The 13,770-nt window shown below is 42.2% G+C and overlaps 1 protein-coding gene across 2 annotated transcripts in view; it reads right to left on the reverse strand.

Moving 5' to 3' along the window:
• Positions 1 to 13,770, reverse strand: part of ABCA3 (ATP binding cassette subfamily A member 3) — a 75,045-nt gene that overhangs the window by 33,183 nt on the left and 28,092 nt on the right. For both annotated transcript variants that reach the window (XM_040356605.1, XM_040356604.1), the window contains 8 exons: positions 11,145 to 11,272; positions 9,223 to 9,388; positions 8,143 to 8,402; positions 5,284 to 5,400; positions 3,380 to 3,500; positions 3,101 to 3,274; positions 2,799 to 2,980; positions 915 to 1,061 (listed from right to left, as the gene is read on the reverse strand). In XM_040356605.1, coding sequence (XP_040212539.1) covers positions 915 to 1,061; positions 2,799 to 2,980; positions 3,101 to 3,274; positions 3,380 to 3,500; positions 5,284 to 5,400; positions 8,143 to 8,402; positions 9,223 to 9,388; positions 11,145 to 11,272 — 1,295 coding nt within the window. The remainder of the gene's footprint in view (positions 1 to 914; positions 1,062 to 2,798; positions 2,981 to 3,100; positions 3,275 to 3,379; positions 3,501 to 5,283; positions 5,401 to 8,142; positions 8,403 to 9,222; positions 9,389 to 11,144; positions 11,273 to 13,770) is intronic.

Here is a 13,770-nt window from a genome sequence, read left to right on the forward strand (position 1 = left end):
TTTTGTGGGAGGGGGGTGGGCGTACTAAGCGCAGGCTTACCTCGCATAGCACACCCACCGGGAGCCGGGCTGAGACCACCAAACTCAAATTCACATGTATGTCATTTTAAAGCAGCAGTAACCCCATCCATTAAACAGTTTAATTTCCGGCATGTGCCAGAAATGTAACACTCCCATTGGTTGCGCTCTCAACCAAACTGCCAACCCATCCAATGGCTGGTGTCATAACTGATCACATATGCAGCATCATGGAAGTTGTATATTAAACAGAGGCCAAAATGGCAGCTTCCTTGGCTGAAAACGATAGGAGGGTTTACTTACACTTTAAGTACAGTTTTTAGGTGTAGATGGGATAGACCTCCCTGAATAAATTAGTTTTCAAGGATCACCTACAAGTGGATAAGGTGGGAGCTAACCAGACATACTGGGGTAGAGAGTTCACAGGATGAGAGAGGTTCTGGAAAAGTTCTGGGAGGCAGGATGCTGCAGATGATGTTCGTGATGTAGCTGGGGACAATGTTGTGGATGGCTTTATATGTTATGGTTAGTATTTTGAATGTTATAAGTTGGGCTAGTGAAGGCAGTGGAAGGATTGGCAGCAGTAAATGATTTGTTAGTGAGGTGTATGATTGAAAATGATTGAAACTGAGAAATAAGAATTCATCATATTTGCTAAATGAGTGAATGAAGCAAGACAAACAACCACCAAAAATGTATATATTTGTATGAAGAACAAATGGTTGTCTAAGTTGATCCACTGAACTGTTTTTGCAATCAGAAGTGGTTACAATTGCTACATAACTGCTGTGTATAGTAAGAAAGTGAGAAGCCGAAGAAAAGAAAATATTTTACGTGGTATTATTTGAAAAGTTAAGGAGTGACATCAACTAGATACAAAAAAGACAGAACCATACCTTTGTTAAATGTTTAATATGAACTCCAGGGATCAGATCTGATGGTTCGTCTTCCAGGTATTCCCCTCTTAGCTCCTTTTCTGGCTCTTCATCATCCTCCTTTTCAATCACCTCTGCGTTTCTGGGAGTCCCACACCAATAGGAAGGCTAAAAGGTCACCCATAAAAATAAATAAGTGATCTCGACAATGTTATCTAACATTCAACCATATCTGATAGCTACTTGACAGGAGGAGATGTACAGGTGCTAATGTCATAGGAAGATGCACAACATGATTGCACATAAACCACTAGATGGGAATAAGAAGTTAAGAAAAACCAACATTTACTTGACTTCGCAAATGGTCATATGAATGTTGGCATAGATTAAACCCAAGTGGGGGGGTTTACTGTGACATATGGAAACTATGCCATTTTTCTTTACATAAACGGGTAACCGGGAGCTTTATAGAATGATTTGTTTGTACAGGCTTGCACAGGCTTGTCTGTTAAAGGCGAAGTTCACCTTTTTAAAAAAAGGAAATAAATGCACATCTTTTTGCAGGTAAAAAATATGTACCTTTATTATTTTTTACATTGGAGCGTGTAAAGCATTGTATCCACCATCAGCAGATCACGGGTGCAATCTCAGGCTCCGGCAGACTAAGTAAGGTCTGCTCATGCTTGTTTTTGAACATCAGCCTCAATTCCTCTTCACAAAAAATTCTCCCAGAAATGTCAAAAAGCTAAAAAGTACTTTAGCAATAAAATGATTCTATTCACATTATAAGGTGCCATGTCCGCACTCACTACTTCTATCTCCAACTTGATCATATGCTGCCCAATACCAGAATTCTTCCTCTGCCAGCTGGGTATATAATGAATAGCCCTGCCATCAGAAGTCACAGCCCCTGGCCTGCGTCTCCCACCTGTCAAAAGGTCAGTCATTCTGTGTACTGTTACTCCCAGTAGTGTTGGAGGGCTATTTGCATGCACAAGCTTCACCCAACGCATTTCGTTCTGAGGACTTTGTCATGGCATAGGCTATGGTGGATGACCTTTTTGCCGCTTTTAATAGTATAACTTCTTTTCTGGGCATCACTTAAATTTAAGCTTGATAATACTGCAATCATATTGAACAGTCTACTACTTTGTATATATAGTTCTTGCTCACATCAAAAAATGTGTGTTCATTTAATATTATTTATCTTATTACTTTCTATATGTTTATAATTACGTTTAAATACCTATTTATCAATTTTGTTTTGTCTTGATATTATTAGAGCCGGTTCACACAGGGGGCGACCTGTCAGGCGACTCAGCCGCCTGACAAATCGCGATCCGCTCTATTCAATTCTAATAGGAGCGACGCAAGTCGCTCCGACTTAGAAAAAGGTTCTTGTACAACTTTGGGGGCGACTTGCATTGACTTCAATACAGAAGTAATTTTGAAAGTTGCCTCTCAAGTCGTCTTGAGATTGCCTTGCCGAGTCGCCCCCAAAGTCGTGCCGTCTGTGTGTGAACCCGGCTCTAATTGTTAACTGGAATTGTTTTGTTCCTTTCATGTATAACATATTTTTGAATGACAATAAAAATATCTTTAAAAAAACATGTTCTGACTCTAGAATCTGATTATACAGACATGACGGAATATATCCCGAACACAAAACAGAAATTGTGTATAATAAAAAAAAAAAAAAAAAAAGCAATATGACAGCATTTACTGTCAGTAAACTGAAGCCACAAAAAAGAAGACAAATATTTTAGGCATAACAAAAATGATACTAGATAAAAATCAATGCTGTTAAACATAACTTGTGGAAAAAGAGGATCTTATGATTAACTTGAAAAAAGGCCTATGATGAAACCAAGCAAGATGGTGGGGGAGCAGGGACGCCAGACTTACCAGAATAAAGAAGTACCAAGGCTGGGGAACTCCATAGTCTCCCGGCATAACAGTCTCCACGTACCACCCAATAATGGAATAGAGTACAGAATCAAGCAGCAGCATTCCCATGACTTGACACAGAGTGAAGTTGTCGTCCACACTAACCGGTGTCATCAGATTGGACCATTGGGCTCCAGTACCTATAAAAAAAATATATAAGAAAAATAAGGGCTGGCTATAATGTGTAATATATTATTTTCAGAAACATTCACAATGTGCTTGGTTTTTTTCCTGCCGGGGAAGCTGTAACCAACACTGACCTTTGCCCTCAAACATGCCGATGAGTTGAGCTCCCATGGCCATGCCAACATTGGAGATCAGACAGGAAACCAGCTTCTCGCTGTGGGTTATCATGTCGTACCGTGGTGAGATGAAGAAATAGGGGATGTAGGAAAAGAAATACAGGAAGCCACCAGCTGCAGCGGCTATGTTTGCTAAAATACAGAAAAAAAAAAAAAAAAAAACAGAACGTTTAACTTTCACCTTCACAATAATTGCCAACATCAAGGTCCAACATCCTGGAATAAAACGAATCCTACCTCTGGAGAAGAAGCTGCTTATCATGAAACTGAAGGAGATGGTGGAGATTGAAAAGACCATCAGATAGCAAAAAACTAGAGTGGGGTCACTTCGTTTAAGTACTGCCCCCTGTCCGCTGACCTGAAAACAGAACACACATATATTTTTTTTTACACAACACTGTAGTGTACAAGGTTGCCGAACCCTCTCTTTCATCAGTGAATTCTTCATAACACAACATGGAGAAAATGTCATGGAATTCTTGTGTTATGGGGCCATGAAAGAGTGGAGGCTGAGACTTCAAGTGAGATTTTCCTTTCAAGAGTTTAAATCCAGGACATTAAATATTTGCATAATCATAACAAGCAGCAATTGGGTTTTACAACAAGCCCTTACTCATACATGTAGCTGCAGACACTGTGGAGCAAGCAGGGTCGGGACAAGGGGTGGGCAGGAAGGAGAAGCTGCCCTGGGCACTGTGATATCATGTGAAGTGGGGGGGGACCATTGATTGGGGGAGGGGATTTGTGCTAAAAGAGGGAATTTGGGGGTGGTAGGGGATAAGTATTGTTCTATGAGGGGGTGCCGAGAGTGGTGATTTAGGGGCATTTGTGTTGGGAGGGGATGACGATTAGTGCTAAGAGGAGAAATTTGTACCGGAAAGGGTTAATTTGAAGGTGGGGGAGAAGATGTGTACTAGGAGGGGAAATTTTAGGGTAGAGGATTTATGCTAGGAAGGATGAGTATTTTTTTTTGGGGGGGGGGGGGATTTGTGCTGTTAGGGGTGATTTCAGCAAAGAGGTGGATTTGTAAAGCTTGTCCTTCTCTTCCCTTTTGTTACATACCGTATATACTCGAGTATAAGCCGAGATTTTCAGCCCTTTTTTTTTGGGCTGAAAATGGCCCCCTCGGCTTATACTCGAGTCAGTGTACCTAAAATTGAGAGGCTGCGGGCGTCCATCGTTTAAAACTCGCGGTCTCCTCCTGGTCCCTTCAGTGATAGGCGTTTCTCAGCAGACACAGTTCCGCCTATCACGGACGTTCTCTCATCCTCGGACTCGGTTTCCCAGCAGACACTGTGTTCAGTGTTCCGCCAATCACGGGCGTCCTCTTGTCTGAGGATGAAAAGGCGTCCATGATTGGCGAAACACTGAACGTTCATGATAGGCAGAACTGTGTCTCCTGAGAAACGCCTATCACGAACGTTCTCTCATCCTCACCCATCCCAGCAGACGCTGTGTTCAGTGTTCCGCCAATCATGGACGCCTTTTCATCCTCAGACAAGAGGACGCCCGTGATTGGCGGAACACTGAACACAGTGTCTGCTGGGAGACCGAGTCCAAGGATGAGAGAACGTCCGTGATAGGCGGAACTGTGTCTGCTGAGAAACGCCCATCACGGAATAGACCAGGAGGAGACCCCGAGTTTTAAACAATAAATGGACGCCAATGGATGTCAATTTCAGATACACCGACGATGGGCACAGTGTGGATGGGCACAGTGTGGATGGGCACAGTGAGGTCGCCACAATGAGGTTGCAAAGGGCACAGTGAGGCGTGCAAATGGGCATTGTTGACCCTCTTTTCTGCTTACAGTAGCTGCTGCATTCTCCCCCTAGGCTTATACTCGAGTCAATACATTTTCCCATTTTTTTGTGGTAAAATTAGGCGCCTCGGCTTATATTCGAGTATATGCGGTAGTTACTATTTGCTATAGTAATGCAAGCAAAAAAACAGCTAACTGATAATGCAGAGAAGATTGTGTCACAAATATTTGGACTCTAACTTCTGGTCCATGAAGTTATTTTAATCCCCCCCCCCAAAAAAAAGTACAAATAAAAGGTTAATATTTTTTGGTTGTAAAAAATAACCCATAATTCAATCCAATTTGCACCATAATTCATAACACTGCTGCATTCACTGACCTGAATACACAGGAGCAGAGTAACAAAGAAGACAGACACTAACAGCAGGAGAAAGAAGTGGATGAACCAGGCAGTGGAATGAAGCCAGGACTTGAGCCCCATTACACGCATGTATTCCTAAAAAACACGGGAGGTACAACAAAAATGTTAGCAATAGGCTCAGCATAACATGGGCCAAACAAGAAAAGCAAAAGTTAAAGTGATATTAAAGGCTCATGTTTTTTAAAATAAACATGCCATACTTATCTGTGCTCTGTGCAAAGGTTTTGCACAGAGCGGCCCTAATCCTCCTGTTCATGGGTCCCCCGCCAGTGCTCCTGGCCCCTTCCCCTTTGTGAGTGTCCCCATAGCAAGATGGTTGCTATGGAGGTACTTGTGCGTGCTCACTTCCGAGCCACCTTTGTGTGTACATGACATAGGACACATGAGAGCACGACTTGCTCCCTCCTCACTAACTGTGATTGACAGAAACGGGAGCCAGTGGCTCAGCCAATGAGGAGGGAGAGACCTGGGAGAGCCACTGCTCTTGTGTACATTGCTGGATTGAGATAGGGCTCAAGTAAGTATTGTTATATACTTTGATGATTAAAAGCCCTTGCATTATAAGTAAGTAATATATGTTTATTTTAATGTGTAATCAATAAAACTTTTTGTCCTTGCATTAAAGGGCCCGTTACAGGAGCAGTTATTCAGTTTAAATTGCTTCTTACGCAAGAATCTCTGCTACAGACCCGGGGCTGACTGATTCTTCAGTCCAGAATAAACCTTCCAAATTCAGCATTACTGACTACAATAAAGAATTATTATTTATTAGAGGTTTTTAATAGCACTGATATCTTAACCACTTAAGGACCTTGCCTGTTTTTCAGACTTGGTGTTTACAAGATTAAAACAGGTTTTTTTGCTAGAAAATTACTTAAAACTCCCAAACATTATATATATATATATATATATATTATTTTATTTTATAACACCCTATAGAATAAAATGGCGGTCATTGCAATACTTTTAGTCACACCGTATTTGCGCAGTGGTCTTACAAGCGCACTTTTTTTGGAAAAAAAACACTTTTTTTAAATTAAAAAATAAGACAAGACAACAGTAAAGTTAGCACAATTTTTTTTTTTATATTGTGAAAAATAATGTTACCCCGAGTTAAATGATGCCCAACATGTCACGCTTCAAAATTGCACCCGCTCATGGAAAGGCGTCAAACTTTTACCCTTAAAAATCTCCATAGGCGATGTTTAAAAAATTCTATAGGTTGCATCTTTTGAGTTACATAGGAGGTCTAGGGCTAGAATTATTGCTCTCGCTCCAACGATCGCGGTGATACCTCACTTGTTAGGTTTAAACACCCTTTTCATATGCAGGCGCTACTCACGTATGCGTTCGCTTCTGCACACGAGCTTGTTGGGACGGGGCGCTTTAAATTTTTTTTTTTTTTTAAGTTTCTAAATTATTTATTTTATTAATTTTTACACTAAAAAAAAAAAAAAAAAATGGGTCACTTTTATTCCTATGTAAACATCACTTGTAATAGAAAAAAGCATGACAGGTCCTCTTAAATATGCGATCTGGGGTCAAAAAGACCTCAAATCTCATATTTAGACTAAAATGCAAAAAAATAAATAAAAAATATACGTAATTTGAAAAAATGACAACAAGAAAATATGCCTTCAAGAAGCATGGGCAGAAGTGCCGTTTTGACGTCACTTCCGCCCTGCTATGCTATAGAAACGGGTGGGGGCCATCTTGCCCTCACTCGTATCCCAGCCGAGCAGCAGGAAGGACCCGATCTCCTCCGCCACTGCCGTCCGCTCTCGTAAGCGGCGGAGGGCGCGGGAGAGCCCCTAACCCGCCGCTGATAACGGTGATCTTACGGCGAATCCGTCGCGGAGACCACCGTTATCGTTTAAAGGACCGCTCACTGAAAAGATGGATATCTCGGTTGTGGCAACGGCTGCTTCCGTTACCGAGATATCCATCTTTAAACAAATGACGTATATATACAGTGAGCGGTCCTTAAGTGGTTAAAGAGGAAGTAAACCCCTGATGGGTTTTACTTCCTCTTTTTGCTCCCTGCAAACGCAAATCCAATGCTGTCCCCTGTGCAGGCTGTGTCCATCTTCTTGCCCTCTTCCTTCCGGTACTGCGAACTCCGGCTCTGTGATTGGGCGTAGCTGGGCGACGTCACTCCCTTGCATGTGCGCGAGAGTGGTCAGTAACGGCACACGCTAGGGAAGAAACGATTACATCATGGGCGCACCACAAGTGAAATATCTCCAAAACGGCGCACGTTTGGGAGATATTTCCACTAGTTATAGGTAAGCCTTATTCTAGACTTACCTATAGGTAAAAGTCAGAAGGGAGGGTTTACAACCACTTGAAGCAGCACTTTATAAATAGTACATTAACATCAGCCCCTGCCCTCAAGGAGAATAAAACCGAAGGTCTTCATCTCACACGCATACAGTAAATACACATATTGTACTAGGGTCAATATAGACAGGAGCCTACCAACATGTTTTTGGTGTAGAAGGTAACTGGAGAACCTGGAATAAACCTAGGCAAAACACAGGGAGTACAAACCCTCTGCAGGTGGTGTCCTGGTTTGGATTTGACCCAAGGACTCTAGTGCTGCAAGGCATAAGTGCTAACCACCACCCAGACACCAGGAGGGCCGGCCAAGGCAAGGCACCATACCCCCCCCCCCCCCCCCGATGATCTTGACTGAGTGTCCCCGGACGTCCCCGTTATGGCGAAGATACATTTGGATGTCTACCCTATCAACAGGCAACTAAATCTGAAATCAGACAATATGCTATAAATATCTATAAGAAGTTAACATATGCTTACCTTCAGCTTGCGCTCCTTCTCCAGAACAAGGGCCCGAACAATGCTCAGAGAAGTGTATGTGAAGCTGAGCATAAGCAGCAACGGAAGCTGGTTCTGGATGGCCAGGATGAAGAGGTCATTGTCGAAGGGAGGGAAAGGGAACCGTTGTATGGCAACATCAATGTTCCTGAGCAGAGCCCGCCCCGTTTCATTGGCATGGTAATACATTATCGCTCGATCTACATGGTGCTGAACAGCCAGAAAGCCTTCTCTTTGGTATCCTGAAAGAGGAAGAGGATTTAAAGAAAAAAACAGTGCTTCGGCTGTTTAATCTGCCCTCTGTCCCTTTCTATGCTGGAAAAAACTTGGCTGATCCTGCCTCTTCCTGTGTCCCCCCGCTCTGTACTGTCCATGGTAATCATGACTGCTGATCCCTGATTACCGTGGTCAGTTTACATGCCTCCGTCATCCCGCTGCTCTCGTCTCTCCCTCTCCCCCTCGCCCTCCCTCCCTGCCAGCTTATGTGTGCCCCCCTCCTGCCAATATTGGTAAATGGCAGTAAAAGTAAAGAATAATTACAGCCAGCTCCCCTGTTCTACTATTCTCTCCTACACTGTGTAAAAGTTTTTTCAGAGCGATGCCTGTAAATACTTTCATGTTGGCCTCTCCTGGTCGGTCACGTGACCTCTTCGGCTGGTGTCAGAGGGGGGATCTCAGCCCCTCCTGCTGTAGCCCGTAGATCGGAAGAATAGTGCAGCCGGAGGTCACATGACCGGCCAGAAGTGATCAAAGATAAGGTATTTGCGGGCATGGTTTTAAAAATACATTTACACAGATTAGGATAGAATAATAGAACAGATGAGCTTGCTATAATTGTTTTTTTTACCTTTACAACCATTTTAACAATCTCCTGCAGTCTCAATATGGTGCACATTTGCTAAAGTTTGCAGTCCCTCCAGCATTTGCCCAAGAATGGAAAAATCATTTAATTTTTAAAATATAAAACAGAGATGGGCATTTATACAACAACTAACCCCAGTTATTTTACACAGCTACCACAGGTTACCCAGTGGTTACAATGGTAGAAGGGCAAATTCTTACCTGGGTTACCACCAGTTTTATCTTTTCGCTCACGTGGCCCTGGCATCTGGAAGAGTGGGTAAAGATATCTTGTGTGCCAGTTTCTATCCACGTTTGGGTTTAGGCCTGTTTGCTCAGCAACAGGAGCATTCCGAGGGCTGTATTTGAATCGTAATTTATATCGGACCTGTAAGAATCACAAAAAAAAAAGTGATTTATTTCCACAAAGTATATAGCTGAAAAGAGACACAATGGATTATTACCTTGCTGGTGGCATGACAAATCTTTATGTGAACATAAGTAAACTATACCTTTATTTAAAAAAGAAAATCTGTTTAAAGATCTTCTATACTAAATTCAATGTGCATGATTGAAACGAAAACTGTAATTCGAAAAACATACATAAATTATTGGTTTTCCTGTCAGTGACTCCCCCTTCCTCGATAAAGGTGACAGCATTGCAGGAAATGCAGTGTATTTATTGCAGTGTTGTCATCACTCTTAGCAGCTGTCATAGGCTACATCATCATACTGAAGGAGGGTTTTCAGCATTGAAATGCTGCTGATAACCCTTACTGGCAATCAATGCTGGCCACATTTTTTTTATATATATATATATATATAAAAAGGGTGACGGTATTAAAAATGATGTCAATAATAGCAAATACCTAAACTAAATACAGTATCTCACAAAAATAATATTTTATTATATCTTTTCATGTGACAAAACTGAAGAAATGACACTTTGCTACAATGTAAAGTAGTGAGTGTGCAGCTTGTATAACAGTGTCAATTTGCTGTCCCCTCAAAATAACTCAACACACAGCCATTAATGTCTAAACCGCTGGCAACAAAAGTGAGTGCACCCCTAAGTGAAAATGTCCAAATTAGGCCCAATTAGCCATTTTCCCTCCCGGTGTTATGTGACTCGTTAGGGTTATAAGGTCTCAGGTGCGAATGGGGAGCAGGCAAGTTAAATTTGGTGTTATCGCTCTCACTCTGGTCACTGCAGCACGGTAGGCAAGACCATACAGTGGTTTAACAGGACAGGTTCCACTCAGAACAGGCCTCACCATCATCGACCAAAGAAGTTGAGTGCACATGCTCAGCGTCATATTCAGAGGTTGTCTTTGGGAAACAGACGTATGAGTGCTGCCAGAATTGCTGCAAAGGTTGAAGGGTGGGGGAGTCAGCCCGTCAGTGCTCAGACCATACGCTGCACACTGCATCAAATTGTTCTGCATGGCTGTCATCCCAGAAGGAAGTCTCTTCTAAAGATGATGGACAAGAAAGCTGGCAAACAGTTCTCTGAAGACAAGCAGACTAAGGATATGGAATACTGGAACCATGTCTTGTGGTCTGATGAGACCAAGATGAACTTATTTGGTGTCAAGCGTGTGTGACAACAACCAGGTGAGGAATGCAAAGACAAGTGTGTCTTGCCTACAGTCAAGCATGGTAGTGGGAGTGTCATAATCTGGGGCTGCATGAGTGCTGCCGGCACTGGGGAGCAACAGTTATATATAAAATCTATATGTGTGCGCGCGCGCACACACACACACACGCACACACATATAATGTGTGCGCGCGCGCGCACACACACACATATAGATTTTATATATAACTGTTGCTCCCCAGTGCCATAGATTATATATATATATATATATATATATATATATATATATATACATACATACATACTTCCTTTATATATATATATATATATATATATATATATATATATATATATATATATATATATATATATATATATATATATATATATATATTGAGAGCCTAAAGGCCACATTTGGACCTAAAAGGATCTATATCTCCTTTTAGGTCCAAATGTGGCCTATAGCCTCTCACTCAGACAAGATACATTTAAAAAAAAAAAACTGAAAAAAGGAGGTAAATGAAGATCTTCTTTGCCTCATTATTACCTGCAGAGGTAAGGGGTCATAGCTGTTGTTAAAAGGATGATCGAAGACCAAAGCAGCCAGAACATTGCCCGACTGGTTGTCGTGTCTGATAAACTCCTCAAAGTCATCTTCTGTGGGAAATCCACGGGCTGTGGAGACATATGGAAACATACAGGTTACAGAAGAACTCCACTCTAACAAATGAAACTTCTTGCAGTCAATTTTAAAAAGCCAAACATCTATAGAATGTTTTTGAAGTATCTATGATGCTGTAAACCATGGGTCTTCAAACTACGGCCCTCTAGTTGTTCAGGAACTACAATTGCCATCATGCCCAGTCAAAGTCGTACAGGAACCTTTTTCTAAGTTGAAACGACTTGCGTCGCTTCTATTAGAACGGTTCCATTGAACAGAGCGGACCGCGACTTGTCAGGCGGCTGAGTCGCCTAACAGGTCGCCCCTGTGTGAACCGGCTCTTATGTGCAATATAATTATAATATAATAAATAAAATAGAAAAACACGTTAGTATTACTTTAAACACTGCTGCCTGAGTAGTGTACTTTATGTAGTTTGCAAGATATGAAAACATTTCATGAATACTTGTCAAAAACTGGTTCCGTAAGATTCTGTGGAGTATTTATCTCTGTGCTTAACTGTGAGAATTGTATTTACATAGTCAACACTACAGAAATTAGGCTGGCCATCAAAGCTATTCGAATACATTTTATAGTCTAAAATGGCAAATACATACAGTATACACACACATATATTCATAAAGAAAGAAATAACCAATAGCGAGAATTTGAGAAGCAGTAGAATGACCCGAATCAGAGTGGAACGCTGTTAATTCGAATTTCCTAAAGCTGGCCATAGACCGTTGAAATCTTGGCCGGTTCGGCAGGGACCGGACAATATTCGAACCATGTATAGGGGGAACTGAAATTGATCAACTTGGGTACAACCAATCTGTTGGATTTGATATGCAATAAGGCTGCTTTCACATTGCAGCGTCGAGCCGCGGTGATACCATCGTGTTTACTGCGATATTCGGGCGCTAGCGGTGAGGTTTTAACCCCCGCTAGCGGCCGAAAAAGAGTTAATACCGCGGTATTACCGCGCTTTCCCATTGATTTCAATGGGAAGGCGCGGTATAGGAGCGGTGAACACCTATACCTATACCGCTGTAAAGATGCGGCTAGCAGGACTTTTGGAGCGTTCCTGCTAGCGCACCGCTTCAATGTGAAAGCCTTCGGGCTTTCACATTGAAGACTACAGGGCATGATTTTTCATGCGGTATAGCAGCGCTATTTTTAGCGCTGTACCGCATGAAAAACGCCCCAATGTGAAAGGGGCCTTATTGTTAGTGGCTATTCTGTTAGCGGCTAATCCCTGTGTTCTCCCAGCGGGGACGGCCCCCCCTGCCCGGCGAACACAATGGCTCCGCAGGAGGGATTCCCCCCATCAGCACTGACTGAGCGATTTTGTTTCCTGCAACCACAAAAATAAATTGCTCCATCTATGGCCGGCTTAACACTATTCAATATACTGTATGTATATGGGAATGCAAAACACATTAAAAGCAGGTCAACTGCAGGTTATATGCACCTGTCGGTGAATTTTAAGTTACCGTATTCATCGGCATATAACACGCACCATAACTTTAAGAGGGAAGTTTTAGGAAAAAAACTTTCCACAGCCCTCTGCATATAACACGCAGGCACAGTTTACCCTCTATTTTCAGGGTAAAAAAGTGAGCGTTATACGCCAATAAATACAGTATCTTAGAAGGGTCTCAAACTGATGGTAACCCATTGCTGATGCTTCCTGCCAGCCCTTTAGGCTTGGTTCACATATGAACCGCATCCATCTCACAGAAGGGGTCCGATGCGTCCTCACATGCAGGGAACATGATGGCCGACATGTGAAGGGCACTCCAACACGAGGGCCCTCCACATGTCGGTCAGCATGTTCCCTGCATGATAGTCATCTTAAGGTACTCCTTTCATTGCACTCAGGCTACAGGATCATTGATTTACACTTGAAATCTTTAGCCTCTCCTTGCTCAAGGGATCGTGAGTGTCATTGCAAGTTATGATTACTGCAAACATTGCATTTACTTCCCCCATCTGTCGTCCATTTTAGGACTGGATTTATTTTATTGATTGTGACTAATAAATGGACAATTTTCTTCACTGCAAAGAGACTATTTGCATGATTGTGTGTGACCCATGAGCGCTGGATTTTAGTGTATGGATGTTGTATATTCGGTACTTCTGGGTACGAATTTCATCTAGCTGCTCTGGACCTACATCCTCCTTTTTTGATTTCTATTTTCCACCTCGTGATATTTTAAGCATTGTAATGCCGCGTACACACGATCGGACAAACTGATGAGAACGGTCTAATGGACCGTTTTCATTGGACCAAACCGATCGTGTGTGGGCCCCATCGGTTATTTATCCATAGGTTAAAAAAAAAAGCCATTTTTTTTTTATAAATTAAACAGATGGATTCCTTACTGGAAAAAAAATATCGTTAGTAGGCGCGACCATCGGTTAAAAATCCACGCATTCTCAGAATCAAGTCGACGCATGCTTGGAAGCATTGAACTTCGTTTTTTTCAGCACGTCGTTGTGTTTTACGTCA

Source organism: Rana temporaria, chromosome 6 (genome assembly GCF_905171775.1).
Source record: "Rana temporaria chromosome 6, aRanTem1.1, whole genome shotgun sequence".
Taxonomy (NCBI): Eukaryota; Metazoa; Chordata; class Amphibia; order Anura; family Ranidae; genus Rana; species Rana temporaria.